The following is an 18,020-nucleotide window of genomic DNA, read 5'->3' on the forward strand; positions in this document are numbered from 1 at the left end:
GAGCAATTGAACAGGTGTACCTAATAAAGTGGTCGGTGAGTGTATATACAGTATGCAATATATACATATATTATTTGCTAAATGATACATTTATACTTCTTGTTTTGGTCTAGATGTTTTAATTTTGTATTTTACTTTAAGTAATATATTATCCAAGGTCTCATAGAGTTTTTATTAGGAATTGCCTTTGTATGGGCCTCTACTAAAAGTCTTAACACAGGATGGGCATGTAATATTATACAAAAAGGGCGACAAAAGGGAGGTAAGACCGATTGTCTGGCAGTCGGAGGGTTGCCGGTTCAAACCCCGCCCTGGGCGTGTCGAAGTGTCCTTGAGCAAGGCACCTAATCCCCAACTGCTCTGGCGAATGAGAGGCATCAATTGTAAAGCGCTTTGTATAAAAGCACTATATAAATGCAGTCCATTTACCATTTACCAAAAATGGCCATATATGCTAGTTCAGTGACTGACATTCAAACCCATTTTTTCCCTCCATCTTTTATTTTGTATGAGAAAAAAAATCCCCTTCCTTATGTAATTATCGACTGGACCAATTAAACTAACTGTGATTTCCTTTGTGACTGCCTTCAGTTAGTTTTGCATTGGTGTTGGGACAGAATTTTACAGTGTATACTATATCTGCTCTTGAAACTGTATCACAATGTACACTGAAAATTCAAATATGACGTATTTTGTGTATCTGTAAAGCACACCTTACACAAAGCATTCAATTATCATTAAATGACATCCACGCAGTCATCAACATTTCTTTTTCATCTTTTTGTATTGATGGTCGAGCATGTCATATTCATAATGATTGTGGATTTTAATAAAAACGTTCTTGGCATACCAAATGTTTGAAAATTGTGCAATAGGAGTACAATAAGAAGTGTTTTAATAGCATTTCATAACTAACTCTTGGGGCCCCAACCCATGGGTCACATGGGCTCTTCTGATTCCTGGTCAGTTAGGGAAATATAAAAGGAAATGTACTTCACCCAGTTGCTGTGTCAGAAACTCTCCATGATTTCCATGATATGTTGTCTACTGCTAATAGTTTTTTCTCAAGAGGAACCAGAACCAGCCCAGTGCTGTTCCTCCATTATTCAAGAAAGGCAACAAAACTTTGTACAAAATCAACAAGTATGTGAACTCACTTATCACAAATGCACTCGCACACACACACACATGCACACACAAGCATACACACAGATACACTCACTGGTAAGTACAGGTCAATACAGGTTATTGTCGCCTTTGAAACATCTGGTGAAAGTCCATCAGCATTAAAACTATACAATAAAATAATTAATGTGTCATTTATTTGTCCAGATGGAACGGTAAACCAAATTACTTTCAGTTTGAGTATAAATCCAAGAGTGTTTATTTAGTGAGCACATTGCTTGGCCAGCTCAGAGCCCATCCCAACCCTTAGCTTTCAAGGACCAATGACAATAGGTTTTTTGTATGATGTCACCGTGCAGTTGAGGAAGATAGGCACCACTTGCATAGAAACACACAATGTATAAATATATGCAGAATATAAATCAAATATGCGATTTAATATATGGTGATTAATATGACTGAAATCAAATGGTCCATATATGGAAGAAAGATAATGAGAATAGACTTGATATTCATGTGAGTGCTTGGGAGGCCAGAGAAGATGAGGGTTGAGGTAGTGACCTGCTAGAGGACAGCAGATTGAAAATGAGAGATAATGTTTAGAGGAGATCTGAAGGGCAATCCCTATTCCTCTCTTCCTGGAAACCATTTGGGTTCTTGTATAGGATACAAATACAAATAGTTGAACAGAGGAGTGGCAGAGGACAGAGAGAGAGATGACATTCATACAGTTGAGCCTTATTTAAAAATGTTATGACTCAAGACTTATTTTAGAACATCTTTATATTGGGGTTAAACTAATAAAGCCACAGAAATTATATTTGAAAGCCACATATTCACACAATTCACTGTGACCAGTCTGTTCATTCATTTATTGTTTAATACACAGCCAGACAAATATAAAACTGAACACAGAGACGTCGATATGCTGAGGATGATATATGAGACTTGGATTCTGACAGATGGCAGATACAGGTTTCAGTTTTAATCAAAGGTTTTGGCCTGTTTCCCAGTGCACCTTGCTTCTCTGTTTAGTCGCCTTTCAGTGAGCCTCTCCTTCCTTCCCTCTGTCGAAATCTGGGCGTGTTGGTAGGACAAACAGGGCAGTGGCCTACAGAACTGACAGGCAGTCCAATAGCAAACACCGGCTGTCAATTCATAGGTCATTACTCTGTGGCCCAGCTTCCTCATTGCTGTTCATGTACAAAAAATTTTTTAACTGACATTTCATTTTATTTGGCAATATGGAAAATACAGTACTTTTTCCAAGTGGCATCATGTTGTTTATACAATCATCCTTGCATTTATTTTCTAAACAATGAGTGCGACACCTAAAACAAACCCTGTTTACACTATTCTTAAATGTGAAACTAAAACATTGGTGATACAGTGTGATGAGACAGACAGTAAAATTAGGATGTGGAAGAAGTAAATCACATATTACATAGTTTACTATAGTGTAATTACTATAGTTCAATGACAGCGTTGGTTATTATCGCAGTTGGTTCAATGTACAATTGTATGCTGCTTTCGTCTTGAGGTGTCTCTCTGCAGATAACAGCAGCTCCACTGGAACACAAATAACTTCCACATGGAGTTGCTGTTACAACCAGCAAGCACCACATCCCAGGGTATGCTACTAGCACAGAGCAAACAGCACCACCGCTGGCAGGGAAGGCACACACAATTCACAGTGGCATACAAGCACAGGCAGCATACATGCAAGATAGATACATACCTAGATACAGCTGGATGTGCATTCTTTTGAAGAACGGTTCTTACGGTAGCAAAGAGAGTACATCCTTCTGCTACCTGCAACACAAGCGGAACAGCCCTAATTTGAGAACGGAGAGAAACTAAGGTTAATTTGGGACTTGGACTCGGTAACCGTTGCTCAGTACACGTGAGCATGCAACTGATAGTAACTGACTTTGACCTCTTTTTTTCTCCTCCTCTCTTAATTTTATGACTGGCCATAGACTCTCATACAATGACCAAAGTACTGCGGCCTATCTTGATAACATGACTTTTATGGTCGTTGTCAGCGTAAGCAGCAATGTGAATTTACAAGTTGAGTACAATGGGTGTGTCTGTATTTCTCCTGCTTTGCCCATACACTCTATAGCTTTCATGTTCATATTCAGTCTATGTTCATCATTCATACTCATTCAATTCCTTTACTTTATTATGTCCCATACAGCTAGTTTGGACATTCTTTCAAGTTAATTTCTAGTGCCAGCTCATACTTGCTTTATTCTTTTAATTACAATGACCTCTTCTCCCCCCTGCTTAGCAACTTCTCTGTGTCTCCTCCTGGTATCTCTTTAGACTTTGACTTGCAGTGAACCATTTTCCTTCCATCCTTGGGAAAACAACCCTATAAAGCAATTAAAGGTGAGGCACAGGTGCTTTCCCCCCTGCTGATCTTTCTCTTGTCATGTCATCACTTTTTTCTGTCTCTTATTAATCAGAAAAAAACAAGATTTTTGTTGTCTCTCTATTTGCTCTGTGTCTGCACTGATTACAAAATCAAAGCATTCTGTTCATTTATGGGGCTTACAATAATCAGATTCGCAACACAACCTCACATGCCATAGCAACAGTTCTTGATACTATGATGTTTGCCTATTTGGCTTGCCAGAAACAACATTTAGAAATACCTTATCTGTTTATGATTAATTTGTTGCACCAAGCCTTCACTGATGCCAAATTCAGTTATGTTTTCTGTAGTTCTGACAGAAGCTCTCTGTTTTCTGATCAGGTTATCATAGCAAATGTGTTTATTCAAACTATAATGCAAACTATAATTGCCAAATATTTGCCATTGGTTCAGTAAAAATGACATCATACTTAGTATGTGTGCAAAGATTAGATGGTGGAAAGTAGCCTATGACATCTAGCGATTCAAAACTTGCATACTTACATCACCCTAGACAATCAGTTTTCAGTAAAATGCAGGCATAATTATATTTTGTCTCTGAGCTAAAAATAAGAATTTTGACAGCTCTCAGGCTGATCAAATTTCTAAAATACTCATCCAACTATTACCCTGTTCTTACTGCACTTTACTTGCATTAGGTTTTAATTTGAGTTGAGTTGAGCACCTTGTGCAAAAAGCGAACAAAAAGTTTTATATTCTTTTACTTCAATTCAATACTTACTAGTTGAACAAATGACTATTTTACAAAGCCCACAAAACTCATGGAAGATTTTAAATGGTAAACTACAATAATCATATGCTGTAATATCTTGTAATCTGATTTAGCACTCTGGCCATGTCATTTGGGATTTTAAGCCTCCAGATTTTGTAATGAATTCATGGAATCAACTTTATTCGGATGATCCAAAAATCACTCTATGGAGGGAGCATATTAATTACGGATTTGTCCTAATTATATTCAGTACTATTCATTGATTCAGCTCAAGGAAGTAGAGTAGATCGCTTACGTGATAGCTCAACAGTCCTATGGTGGCACTCCCACTACACATGTGTAACCATGTGCATGATGCATTTGTATTGGTTCTCCCTTTTTGCCACAGAATCTTTTAACATAAACATATATTTCTGCAAAGCAATATTGCAATATATGAGATATCATGATGCTCAATGTGACGCTACGTAGCTCACATCTATGGTGAACAGGGAAATGTCATTATGGTCAGAACTTTCATGCAAAGCAGAAAAGAGATACATGCGATGCTAATGTGCACCTGTACTCACCATGTGAAGTAATGTTTTCATATGGTCCAGAGAGACTTCAGAAGTGCGGCAGGAGACAGAGATATTGACAGGGAGAACGTTCAATTAAAGAGTTTGGAAAGAAGAAAGTGACAGAGTGAATGCAGCAGAAGAGAGAAAAAGATACAACTGACAGCTGGAGTGAGAGGGTGCTTCTGTCAGCAGTGTAATGGGATAGAGAAAGAGAGGCCAGTTTAAAGGAGATTGGGAGTTAGAGACAGGTTAATGATTAAGGCTCTTGTCAATATTTAACAGGCATCGAGCCCTGCCCCTCAATCCAACATCCTGTACTCACATACAGAGAAACCTCCCTCTCTCCCTCCCTCACTCTCTCTCTCTCACATTCATACACACTCAGGCGCAAGATACACTTACAGGAACAGGTGTAGTAAACCATGTTCACATACTCTGTGAAACATACACAGTGAAACACACAATAAAAGAACATTTACAGATGCCCATACATACATACATAGACACAGGAGCATAATACTACTCATAAGCTTTAATAACACAAGTGAGAATAGGATTTTCTTGCATTTTTTGTTTACAGTGAAATACGTACAGATGAAGTTTCCACATTTTATACATTGGGCAAGTGTATTTACTGTACACCACAGTATAAGTATTGTATGAACATGTAAAAAGAAAGTCTTGAACCATGACTGTGTCCTCTATCAGTGTTATATAGTTAGCCTCTATGTGGAGATGGAAAGGACGTTCATATAGGCAGTGGTCTAATAAAGATAACTATGCAACTATTCATTATACATAATTATCCCCGATTAACCTGATCTCTAACATACATGAACAAATCTGTTATTTCTCCATCTTTCATCATCTGTAATGCGTCATTGTGCCAAAATCATTAGTGCCAGTGCTGTAGATATGTGGAGTAATGTTCTTGACCATGTCTGAGTCCCTAGCTGTGATTACCCCATGTAAATCCGAGCTATGTAAAAGGATTACAGAATGTGTAAGGCATGTGTAAACCTAAGTGGGCCTGGACAGAGGAGTCTGCTAAGCATGATAATGTCAGCGATATGGCCCAAGTCCTGTTTCACTACGCATATGTTCCAGTTTGTTGCTGGAAAAATGTCTGGAAGACATCCTCCTCATATTATCTTCTTTTTTGACAGAAGGCATGAAAGTCCAGGCACCCCAAGAAAATAGAGAAACAATGTAAGAGGTACATTGTTGAATTTAAATCAATATTCAGTGCATCTACGCTCACCACACACACCCACACACACGCACATGCACACAGAAAAGCACTTCAGGAAGTGTAAAGCCTTGCCTTTCAACTCTGCTCAGAGTTTACAGATATTTTCTCTTAATGGTTTTTGGAAAACATTAATATATGTATCTAAGAATTAGAGGAGAGTGGATGAGAAAGTAATGAAGTAATGTGGAACAGAAAGACTTTTGCTGTATCTAAAAGCATTCCATAGATATTAGGGCAAATATAAAATGCCATTCACCATGTCAAAGCTTCTGAGATCAGCAGTTACAAGGGAAAAAAATCATACATGTAATATTTATATTTGAAACTGGTTGATGGTCAGTATGGTAGTATCAAAGGGAAGCCATAAAAAAGTAGAGTTATCCTGACCTCATGATGTGGCCTCTTCTATTAAAACAACTTTGTACTGTCTGCATTACCCATGTGCTTGTTTGTAAGAATACATTAGCAGTCCTTGATCCTTTAACCTCATTTAAGATTAAATTGCTTTCATCCACCGTGCACACGTGCACACAGAAAGACCCACATACATATTACCAGCTCACTATTGCTTAATTACGGGCAAAAGCAAAGATGCAGCATAATAGGGGCAATTAACCATGAATTGGAGGGGGCAGAACAGGACTCTGGACTCTAATCTCAAAGACTGCACAGGGAAATAAGACTTTATGGTGCTTCAAATGCCATAAGGAAAAGAAGTCATCGTGAAACAAGGTTAAAGAGTACAAGTCTGCAATCAATGCCAAGGGGGAACTTTCTATGCGATTTTCTTCTTGCTTTGTACTGCAAAGCATATTGCAAAAGGGACAATGCGAGCACTGGTCATATTCATTTTTTAAAACTACACTTTTGTGGTAGTATTTACTCATGACAAATAATACTTTTTAAAGACACATGACATCCGTGGAAACTGATGGAATGTAAATCTGCCATGGTAACATTGTGCCAATTGTTCACCAACACCTCGCACGCAGTTCTTACCTCTGATAAAATCTAATTAAAATGAATTGAGAAAATTATGTTATGTGAGGTCTTTCGAATCAACCTTTTAACTGCATTACACTCTACTTAAGTTTATGGTGAAGATGTAGAATGGTTTAAAAAATATGTGCAATGTGCTTAACATGACATAGATTTGTACTGTCAGTCAGTGCTATATTATAGAAGTATACAAGTACTAGCGATGAGATCAGAAGCTATCAGTGACCTTTAACCTCAATCTGCCATAAAAATATACATGAATTGTCACTCGCTCTCCCAGACAACTTCCAGCAACCATGACACCTAGATTTACTCCTGAAACTACTTCACTAAACTCCTGACTGCTTCTTTTCTCTACACCAATTATACAAGGAAATGCCTGTTTTATTTCAGTCAGGCTATTTGTGAGGGACCATTAATTATGGATTATTTTGAGTTTTCCTGACCTTCACTCTTTCACTTTCATTTATTTTTCACATTTATCAGCCTATTTGTTTCTTTCATTCTTTTCAATGTAAAAAAAAACACATCCTATTGTTGTGGATGATTTACTTCAAAGAGTCTTACATAAACTATTCCTCTGAAATCAGACGTTTTTCGAAAGTTTCCTTCTGGTTGTCTCCATTTGATTGTACCAGCCTGTTCTAGGTATGATTTGGTCTCAGTGTGAGAATCCACATCACTGCTTGTAACTGCTTGTAAAATGCCAAGTCATGTTGAAGACACCAGGGATCATATACCACCTTCACTGATCCCACCCTCTCTAGACAACTGCTACTTACATTATGCAGATATGTGAACTTGCATGTACTAGTTCAATATGTGCTTAAGATATTGCTCAGCCACATTAGCACAAGCCTCTAGATCTCATTGCTTAAATCACTATGAAACCTCAGTGTCCCTCCAAGAGATAGTTCAGTGATTTGAAATTTTCGTTTTGGCAAAACACCCGCTTTAATCTTTTTGTTTTTATGGCATTATGTTCTCACTATTTCTGCCTATCTCTTTCAATCCTTGTTAAGCAGAGAAGTCTTTATCTTATCTCCCGAAGTGAAGGGACAAGCAGGGTGTGTCAGTGTGCGGAGTCCAATCACTTAAAGTGAAAGCAAACGCACAAGAACACATGCAGTCAAACAGGCAGGCACACGGCACAAAGCATACTTCAGCACAGTGCGTTCAATGGCACACACGTCCACACAGCTCTGTACAACCTCTTCCACCCACACACACTAAAAATGGACAAACATTTTCCTCCATCCAACAGAATGTACTAAGGTAATATCTACAAAAGGGCCTAAATGAACAGATCGTGCCAGCTGAGTAAAAGATTCATTCTACGGTCTATATTCCTGTGAAAGGAAAAGTAATTTCAGAGCAGCTTGTACAGCAATGCTATGCCTTCGGAAACTGTACACGTGTGCGTTACTCAATTATTCTTCAAAAATGATGTTTAATAATATTTTAGGTTGGAAATATTTCCCATGGCACATGCAACGCGAGACCGTTGTACTCAAGAAAAAGGTTCTGGCATGATATAACAACTTATTTTAATTCTGAACAAACACTATATATGTACAGCCTATGTACAGTCTATGAGAACATAACATTGCTATACAAGCCATTTTGGAGTGCCTTTCCACGCATTTTCTTGCTTTAGACAATAAACCCACAACACCAGCCCCTATACCAGCTCGCAGGCTCACAGAAACTTTCCTAAATATCTAAAATACCCTGTGTCACACATAGAAAACTGTCTGGGCCACTCAAAAACATATCCTAACACTAAAACAGCATCACAAAGTGTCAGGCCACAGCAAACAATGCCACCAGGGGGTACTATGGAGGGAGAGAAGCCAGCTGGTAATTGTACCCATCCTGTAGCACACTTCTACACCAAAGAAGCACTTGTGTGTGCACGCAATGGGCGTTTGAGGAATCTTATAATGTCTTAATCATTACCACAGTCAATAAACACGGTTCAACCTTCATCTTAATCAGTGAGTCATGATAATACATATTCACAGCCATTATCCATGGTGACCTACAGTTCATCAATACTGAAAACAAAATTCCTGCCAAACAATTAACAATTACATATGTATAGTATGAAAAGCAATGCCGTACCAGGCCTTTAAAAAAGCCATGGGACAATAAAAAAGCATGAGGTGAAGCAATACACACATCACTCAAAATCGAACTGAACGCATTTAAAGTGCTTGTCTGGGTAGAATGAAGCCCCCTCTCAATGTTTTATAAAACAACAGGTGACAAGCAATTTAAATGCAAATTGTAATGCAGAGGCAGCATTTTCAAATGCCAGTGCTTCTGCCACGCTCAGTCGGTTGAAAAATAAGCCCACACACGAAATGAGTGATGAGCCCAATTAAGGTAGAGCTGCCCTGACAAATTCCTCACACTAGCAAATTCAATTTACAAAGCAGATAACTAGCTAAACACATTTTCTTTGATGTCCTGAAACGGTAAATATTACAACATCTCAAATGCCTGACTTAAATAAAGAATAATGTTACATTTATACACTATGCAGGGTTATTTCAGAATATTTTATTGGATGAACGTAAGAAAAAGCCCATTAGTCTACAGGATGGAACAGGTCTGTTGTGACCGGTATATTACACGAAAAGCTGTTAATTGACCAGATTTAATGATCAAACTTTGATAGTTAATTTACTGTTGGCCCCACTAACTGACAAGCAAATGTGAGGCATAAGAACATCCCGAGTAACAGCCATTCACCACCCTCCCAGACTGTAATAAAATGGCTTCCATTAAACAAATGGTGCCGTTTAACTGTTAAATGATCATTTCTGACATTTGTGAGTTTACACTATCATGAACATCGCCCACAAGTGTGCCCACTCCAAGAATTTGCATATATTTGATAAGAAATATAAAAGCTTACATATCTTAGAAGAGTCACAGAAATACCATTATGGACGCACGCACGCACGCACGCACGCACCCCCCCACAAACACACACACACACACACACACACACACACACACACACACACACACACACACACCACACACAGCAAACACACAAACTCAACACACACACCACACACACACCAGTCTCATCACATAAGCTAACGTTACCAATGAACAGGGTGCAAGCTTAGCCACACAACGGCAAAGCTCAGGACTTGCTACCAGAAAAGGATTTCCCCTTCTTCAGAAGTCACAAAATGATAATTTCAACAGCAGACACCCCTCACTAGTTTTTTATTTCTTCACCGCTTTCTTTTTCTTAGTGCTCGTCTTTTTTCCAGCACCATTAGCCTTTTCCTCTAATCTCCTTTTTTTTGCTTTTTCTGTCACTGTTTCCATGGTGTCCCACACTTCATCACCAACTCCATCTTCTTCTTTCACCTCCTGTTCTGCATCTGTTGCAGGAGGGCAGGCCTGTTGGAAAAGAACAGAGGAAAGAACAGAATTCAACTCCACAGCCATCCATCCAGCCAAATTATGTTCTGAATAGTACTGTACTTTCAAAATTAACAAAAGATCAAGCAGTCTCATTAGCCACACCAATTTCACCGAAATAATTCCAGAGCACTCATTAAAATACCTAACATTAAAGCCCCAGGCCCGGATGGCTTCCCTGCTGAATTTTTAAAACATTTCTGGCAAACCATCTCACCTCTCTTTTCTCTAAATGGTACAAGCAATTGAACATAACTCCAGAATTCCACCACACATGAAAACTGCTATCATTTCAACCCTATTAAAACCAGATAAAGACCCCACTCTCCCCTCCAGCTACCGCCCCCTATCTTTAATCAACACTGACATAAAAATGATCAGTCCTAGCTGCAAGAATTGAAACAGTCTCACCACTCATCATCCACCCTGATCCAACCGCATTCATTAAAAAGGATGGCACTCGTATAGTAATACACACAGACCATACAACCTAATACACCATGTGACACAGGATAAATCAGGCACACTCATTGCTTCATTGAATGCTGAAAAGGCTTTTGACAAAGTAAATTTATGTAATATTTATATTCTCTACATTGAAGACATTCGGTTAGGAGAGACATTTGTCAACTGGATAAGGACACTTCACAACTCGCCAATGGACACAGTCCCCCCTTTGCACTACAAAGGGGGACCAGGCAAGGGTGCCGACTCTCTCCATTCTCATTTGCTATTTTTATCAAATCCCTTCGCTGCCGCAATATGACAAAATAATTACATCCTAGGAATGCAAACCCTTAAAATCACAAAATCAGTTTATACACAGATAATGTTCTTTTTTATTTACAGAATCCACAAACCTCACTACAGGAAGCAATCAAAGTAATAAAAGCTTTTTCTAAAACATCAGATAATACTAATTGGTCCAAATACATTACTTCACCGTTTACCAAAAATAGCAGTAATTTTGCAGCACAAACACCACTGATCCCCTCAACCACAGACACTTTCAGATGTAGCTATGCTACCCATCTACAAAACACGCACACACAAACATTAGCTAGCCCTTGGTTACTAGCTGGCTAGCCACTGCTGCATACTGTATTTTATTTGATATCTGTTAATAGATAACTAATGTTATCTTTTTGCTTGGATCTTCGGACTAGTGCCCTACCCCGATTCCAGCCAGGCAGTGTTGACTTTGGGCCAGAATCGGTGCCAATCTAGCCCGGAGTGGCCTGCTATATGGGTTGTAGCCTACTAAGAGATTCCAAATAAATCTCTTATCACATCCAGAATCGACACGACACAAAATAATCTATAGCCGCCAACCATAACAGAAGAAATTCTTTAAAATTACAACCTATTAAAATCGCTAAACTACACAAACGACGCAGTTATGCAGACCATACTATATCCCTCCCAATAAAAAATGGGAAAAAGATTGGGCCTCTCAGAATCAGATGCTTGTTCACTACGCCCCTCAAACACCATAGATAACTATCTCCATGTAACCTGGCACCCTCCATCTGTACAACACTTCTGGCAAGAAATTATCAACAAACTACCCCTCGTTTTGGACTGCACCTTCCCCTGCAACTTATCCACAACCACTGTTCCTAACCATTTCCCACGAATCACTCTCATTGCCATGACTGCCACCAAAAAGACTATCCTCCTGAACTAGAAAACAAGGAAAAAACTGAGCATTATGAAGTGGGCTGACCTCCTCACTGAGTATATATCCATGGAAAAAATTACTGCTTCTACCAACAACCAAATGCAACGTTTCAAGCAAACATGGCACCCAATCATTAATTGTTTTCCATCAATTATATTCTGGTCTTGTTTTTGTCTACTGTTTGTATTATTTTCTATTCGCATCAATATAAAAAAAATCCACATCTGGCCACAGTTGACTATAATTAAGTTTCAGTGCTGGGTACTTGTACTGAAACATTGTCTCATGAGTAGTGTGCAGTTCTTTATAGACTATCACATTTTTAACTACACACTCAAGGCCAACACAATGTTTATTTAATAATTCCACAATCATTTTTGTATAGATTTTCCCAGTAATGACATCCGCAGCAGAGCTCTCCTTCCTTGGCCTTACCTCCAGGTCTCGACTGGACAGAAGCACACAGTTTAGCCTCGACTTTAGATAAACCTGCACAGGAAAAAGAAACGGATATAAACCAACTTGACACATTAATCCCAAACTATAATATACAATTAATCAATACAAATGCAAGTGTGTGTACCTTGTGCTGTAAGGCGCGGTCCTCCAGGCTGTGTATTCTGAGGAATCGATCCAGGCCACAGGAGGCCACCAAGGGAAGAGTCGGGTGGCACTGCAGCCCACGCACCGCGCCAGCCAGCCCCTTCAGACACCCACGTACCAGCCCTGCACCGGGGGAGCAGCAAGCTGTAAACTTCACAACAGTAAGATTCCACGCTTCTACGTCATAGAGTGGACAGGCCCGGTCAGCCAGAACAGGGATGGACACCCTTGGACAGACATGCCACGGGCAGACAGCACTTGCCTTTACGCAGGTCTAAGACAGCCATCTGCCCTTGCGTGTTGCCCACGACAACAGAGCCAGGGGTGGAAGGCAGTGACAGGGCAGTGAGGGGGTACTCCCCAAACTGCGCCTCCATAACCGGTCTCCTTTGAGGGGAAGCAGGGTCATACACTCGCACCTACGGATGTAGAGTAACGTGAATATTCATTAGTAGGGCAAAATGCGGCAAAGCCCACCTAAAACCAAGTGATCTATCGGGTCCAAGCATTACAAACCTACTGATTGAGTTTTTCTCCTTATAACACAGCAATAGCAGTTACACAAGCCATATTTCACCAAATATTTCCAGAATTCAATACATGAGCTTGTTTATAAAAGGAGATCATTTATAGGGAACTGCTCTACAGACCTGGTGGTGTCCTGTGCAGGTGACAATCTTTTCTGAGTCTGGAATGAAGGCCAAGTCTCGAATCCACTCCGGCACTCTCAGATCTAGCCAGTCATTACGCACCTGACAAAAACATTAGTCATAACAAGGGTGTGACAACATGCTTACATTATACGCTACAATGTTTAAACACACAAGCAGTCAACTAACAGCTAGGGCTGGGCGATATACCGCAACAATAATTAATCAAATGTATAACGGTTATCACCACCATTTGGTTTGTCGCCTTTTTTTTTTTTAACCTTTTCTCTTTAATTATACCAGATGCTTAAGTAAAGGGCCATGCTTCAGAGGCTGCATGAAATGCTTCCGGAAAAAACATCAGCCCTGTTGTCTGTTGGGTGATCATAAGACAGCCAATCAATGGCAAGGACTCGCAGCTTCCATGTGATTGAAAAGAAACACATCACATGAAAGCGGTACGACATGCTGCTGATTGGCTGTCTTATCAACACCCAATTAATAGCAATGTTTAGTTTTTATTATCCGTAAACAATTCACGAAGCCTCTTTAGAATTTTCAAATGCATATCAAACTTCAGAGACGGTTTAAGCTTTCAACAAGACTGCAAATAAACTAATGTTCTGTATGCAAGACATCTAAATGGATACATGGCAATTAATTTGGAAGGTGCTGGTATTACAGATCACCAAAAAGGTTTAGTTTCTTACATTCTTGGCAGTGAAAATTGGGGTGTCAGGCCTTTCCAGATCCCAGACTTTAAGTGGAGTCTCCTTTCCTCCAGTAGCCACATGGTGGCGTTGTGATGTGTTCTGTTTCATCCGACAGACACTGCTCCCTGCATTGATTTCGACCTGCCCACAGAGAGAAGATAATGGTGGAGGTCAGGAGACAGAAGTGAGCATAAGATGTCTGACCTACTGAGTTTTTTTTTTTTTTTTTTTTACAGCACCATGCAATACACATGGCATACCAGAGATGTCAGTCTACTCTTACAAAAGGCTATGTTCTCCAGCACAGGATATTAAAACAAGCAAAATCTCCTTACCACCATATGTGACCCCTCATTAGAAACCATTACCTTATTCCACTCACATACACAGAACCCAACACACACAAACATGTATAAACACACACATACATGCATGCAAAAAACTAAACTCACGGTATCAGTGCTACCCTCCTTCCAGATCTTCAGGAGCCCAGACTCCACACAAGTGACCAAGGAACTGCAGAGACAAGGGCTCAGAGTTTACCCAGACTGAAAGGGAGTCTTTGATGGGAAATGAAAACTCATACACACTCTATCTTCTTGTTTCTCCTCAAGCCTTTAAGGTAAATGTGTCTTGGCAGTTCAGGGGCAGTTCTCTGATCACCACATAGTCATCCCCTTCCTGCCATTAAACTGAAGCTACAATCTTCGGTCAGCATTCTCAGCATTTTCCAAGCTAAATAATGAAAAATAAATATTTACACGCTTTTGCACATGCAGACTACAGTTATTTAACATGTCAGCTTTTGACACAGTGAATAAATGAATGATCACAGAGAACACTTTGTTGAATTGATTGGAGCCCAGTACAGTTTTAAGCCTGCTGCCCCAAACCAACACTCCTAAAAGTTTTCTGTACAGCTGCTGGTTGTCAACCACCTGGAAATTGTCCAGGAACCTGTTTATGGTGGTGAGGAAGGTTTCATAAGTCCAATAATGTGAGGGCCTACAATGTGCTGTTATTCACAAGCTTGACTGTACAGCAAAGTGATTACATCTAATGATTGATCCACAGCAGTGATATAACTCTTCCCGTTTTGGGTTTACTGTATCAGTGCTTCCATCTTGTTTCCACCACAGCCTGTTTGTACTGCTTTACCTGTCTGTGACAGCAAGCCCAGTGAACTTGCCCTGTGCGCTGTCCCCACACTGCCTGCTCTCAGTGAAGATGCCCTTCTCTGTGCTGAAAGTCTTCACTGCTCCGTTTGCACAGCCAACTAACACCTGCAGCACAGATATATAACACAGGTCTAGAGTCGAAACTGTGAAACTACAGTTCAGTATTACAGGCGCACAACAATATAGTACAATACAACAATATAGTACAATACAGTTTCTTTTTTTGTTGCAGAATCACATTATTCTGAATTTACCTCGGTTTCTTGAGCATCTCCCCAACACAGCATACAGACTTCCTGATCCCGACTTAGGCTATTCATTTCACAAAAATTGAAAGCCTGCTTCTTCGCAAGACTCACTCCTATACAGAGGGAAATAAGGTGAATTCATTGAGTCAGCTTCTGACTGACGCTACTGTTATTAGGAAAAAGTAATGTACGATACTGCATGGCAGCTTCGCTATTGCTATACATATTATTGAGTCTACTGGTGCCAATTAGTAAATAGACGATAGCGCTCTGATACCAATAAAACTGATGCGAGGGATTAGAAAGAGTCATATTAGCAGGTTAACAGATGCTTGACAGCTGGTATTAGCGTGGCCAAGTTTGCCCAAACTAGCTTGTTAGCTGGCACTTCACAGACCCACGTGTTCTTAGCGAGTTAGCTAGCTAGTAACAGCAATCAGGTAAATAGAAGCGTGTTAGTCCAAATATACACACTATCCACTTACCTTTTAATATTCCAGTTTCCGAACCTACCCATATTGAACATACTTGGCTTTTACCTGTCATTCCAAATCCTACTCACATAAAAATCACAGAACTGAGTGCAAAATACTACGTTTCAGACCCAAACTGCGAAAAATAATTTAGGGTGTACCTCTGAATACTTGCCTCCGGAAACAATGTTTAGAGAATAAACGTTCCTATTTCTTTAGTAGACAGTGCTTTTTCAATTCTTATTTCTTTAGTAGACAGTGCTTTTTCAAAAATAACTAAAATATCTAACAAACAATTGATAGCTACACTCAACGTTTATATTTTTTATGTTGTACAATAAAATAATAAAGACAGCATTAATTTCAACAAATACGGGCATTTATAACTATTACCTGCCTGTAAATGTAACACTGTTTAGTGTGCTATAGTTAAACAGTAATGCGATTCTGTTACGCGATTCTGTTTGGAAAGTGGTGTTGAATTTTAAATGAAAAGAAGCTGATATACAAATAGTAAAAATAAACGTGCAATTCAGCAGGTCCATAAATTCCACTAGATGTCGCATATGGATTATACTTGTTCTTTACATCAAACAAACTCGGTATTTTCCCAACCAATTTGTAGTTCCTTTCATGAAAGATCTGAAAATGCGAGAATACAGCTCATCATAGGATTCAGGATTTAGTCGTCCTTCAAAAAAATCTAAAAATTTTCCAAATTTAACGAACGTGGTATATAGGGCCTAACCTGAGAGAACATTGGGATTCATTACAGGCTGCAGCGCTGTCTATAATGAGGCGAGCCTTAATTTAAAAGGTGCTGACACAACATGACTGCAATACATTATTATTATTATTATTATTATTATTATTATTATAACTTTGCTGAATCCAAGCTTATTTTTGTGGAAAAAGTGTTTGGTAATAAGTCTATTTGTAAAAGAGACTATCTTGCTGCTCTTTTTAAAATGTTGTGTCAAGGTTTTTCTTGCTATGGTATAATATCATTAATCTGTGATGGAACTCACACCATTCCAGTGACCGACACTCCAGTGATCCTGCAAGGCATGAAATAAAAGGTAAAGTAAGCACTCAGGAGTTCACTGTGATGCAAACAGGGGAATTACATCAACATGTGCACACCTAGGATATTTTAAGAAATAAACAGATAAAGGAAGATACATGCAACACGGTAAAGGCATGACCAGACAGCAAAGTGATTAAAAAAGAAAAGATAAAAAATACAACAAAAACATTTTGGTCTATGCAAATGAAGAGAGAGAGAGAGATGTAGCTGGGAGATCAAGCGAGGGGAGGGGTGAGGACAGAGAATGAAAGAAAGACTCACAGCTAACACACTCACAGAGAGACGAAGCCAGAGAAGGAGCAAGACAACTATCTTTTCGACCTCTCTCATTGATGCAAGACAACTAGCACAGAATAGAGGGAGGGAAGCACAAAAAAAGGTTTTGGTCTTCAGTAGCCTCTTCGTCCTTCACTGGGAACAAGGAATTACAGCAAATGATAAAAGAAAAAGAAGAGCACTGAGAGAGAGAGAGAGAGAGAGAGAGAGAGAACGATAGATACAGTTGAATGTACTTGCTTTTGATGACATGAGAGCAGAACTACTCTTGAACAGACAGTGAAAGGCGAACAGAAAAAGGGACAGAGGTGGGGGCAGGAGGAGAGAGAACATTTCTTGGATGGTCTTTTCAACAACATCAGTCAATTTTTTTCTGAGAGAGCGAGGGAGAAAAAGAAAGAGTGAGAGAACGAGGGGGGTGGGGAAAAAAGGACATGGGGTGGGGGGCAGAGAGAAAGAAGAGAATAAATTAGACACTTACATAAGTAGAAGAAGGATAGAAAACCAGTCCAAAAATATTGTTTGTAGTTTTTAAATCCTGGAATTGAAAACTGATAGGCAAAGGAATGAAGACAT

The 18,020-nt window shown here is 39.4% G+C and overlaps 2 protein-coding genes and 1 long non-coding RNA gene across 6 annotated transcripts in view; 1 reads left to right on the forward strand and 2 right to left on the reverse strand.

Moving 5' to 3' along the window:
* Positions 1–1,969: 1,969 nt before the first annotated feature.
* Positions 1,970–5,042, reverse strand: LOC135262833 (uncharacterized). Of its 2 annotated transcripts, XR_010332327.1 has the most exons (4): positions 4,837–5,042; positions 3,372–3,502; positions 2,864–2,959; positions 1,970–2,318 (listed from the first exon to the last, which is right to left on the reverse strand). It is a non-coding gene; the product is annotated as an uncharacterized LOC135262833 (long non-coding RNA). The 2 variants fall into 2 exon arrangements; XR_010332328.1 differs by lacking the exon at positions 3,372–3,502 and having other exon boundaries at positions 4,847–5,042.
* Positions 5,043–10,318: 5,276 nt separating this feature from the next.
* Positions 10,319–16,263, reverse strand: wdr74 (WD repeat domain 74). Of its 2 annotated transcripts, none has more exons than XM_064350135.1 (10): positions 16,243–16,263; positions 15,615–15,721; positions 15,341–15,465; positions 14,635–14,698; positions 14,180–14,323; positions 13,470–13,571; positions 13,082–13,238; positions 12,800–12,942; positions 12,652–12,705; positions 10,319–10,514 (listed from the first exon to the last, which is right to left on the reverse strand). In XM_064350135.1, the coding sequence occupies exons 2-10, from the start codon at positions 15,678–15,680 to the stop codon at positions 10,335–10,337; spliced, it is 1,035 nt and encodes a 344-aa protein (XP_064206205.1). In that variant the 5' UTR covers positions 15,681–15,721; positions 16,243–16,263; the 3' UTR covers positions 10,319–10,334. The 2 variants fall into 2 exon arrangements, with proteins under 2 accessions (XP_064206205.1, XP_064206204.1); XM_064350134.1 differs by lacking the exon at positions 16,243–16,263 and adding an exon at positions 16,094–16,236.
* A 693-nt stretch (positions 16,264–16,956) lies between these two features.
* Positions 16,957–18,020, forward strand: part of cnih2 (cornichon family AMPA receptor auxiliary protein 2) — a 12,584-nt gene continuing 11,520 nt past the window's right edge. For both annotated transcript variants that reach the window (XM_064350136.1, XM_064350138.1), the window contains exon 1: positions 16,957–18,020. This exon is cut by the window's right edge. The gene's annotated coding sequence lies outside the window, so the exon portion shown is untranslated.

This window comes from Anguilla rostrata, chromosome 9, assembly GCF_018555375.3.
Source record: "Anguilla rostrata isolate EN2019 chromosome 9, ASM1855537v3, whole genome shotgun sequence".
In the NCBI taxonomy this organism is placed as follows: Eukaryota; Metazoa; Chordata; class Actinopteri; order Anguilliformes; family Anguillidae; genus Anguilla; species Anguilla rostrata.

Coding starts and splice junctions, on each gene's coding strand:
- wdr74 (XM_064350134.1), bottom strand. CDS start 16,154: ATGACAGGTAAAAGCCAAGTATGTTCAATATGGGTAGGTTCGGAAACT. Junction 14,699..15,340: donor GGGCTTGCTGTCACAGACAG/GTAAAGCAGTAC, acceptor TTGTCTCTGCAG/TTCCTTGGTCACTTGTGTGG. Junction 12,943..13,081: donor TGTCTTAGACCTGCGTAAAG/GCAAGTGCTGTC, acceptor CCCCCGGTGCAG/GGCTGGTACGTGGGTGTCTG.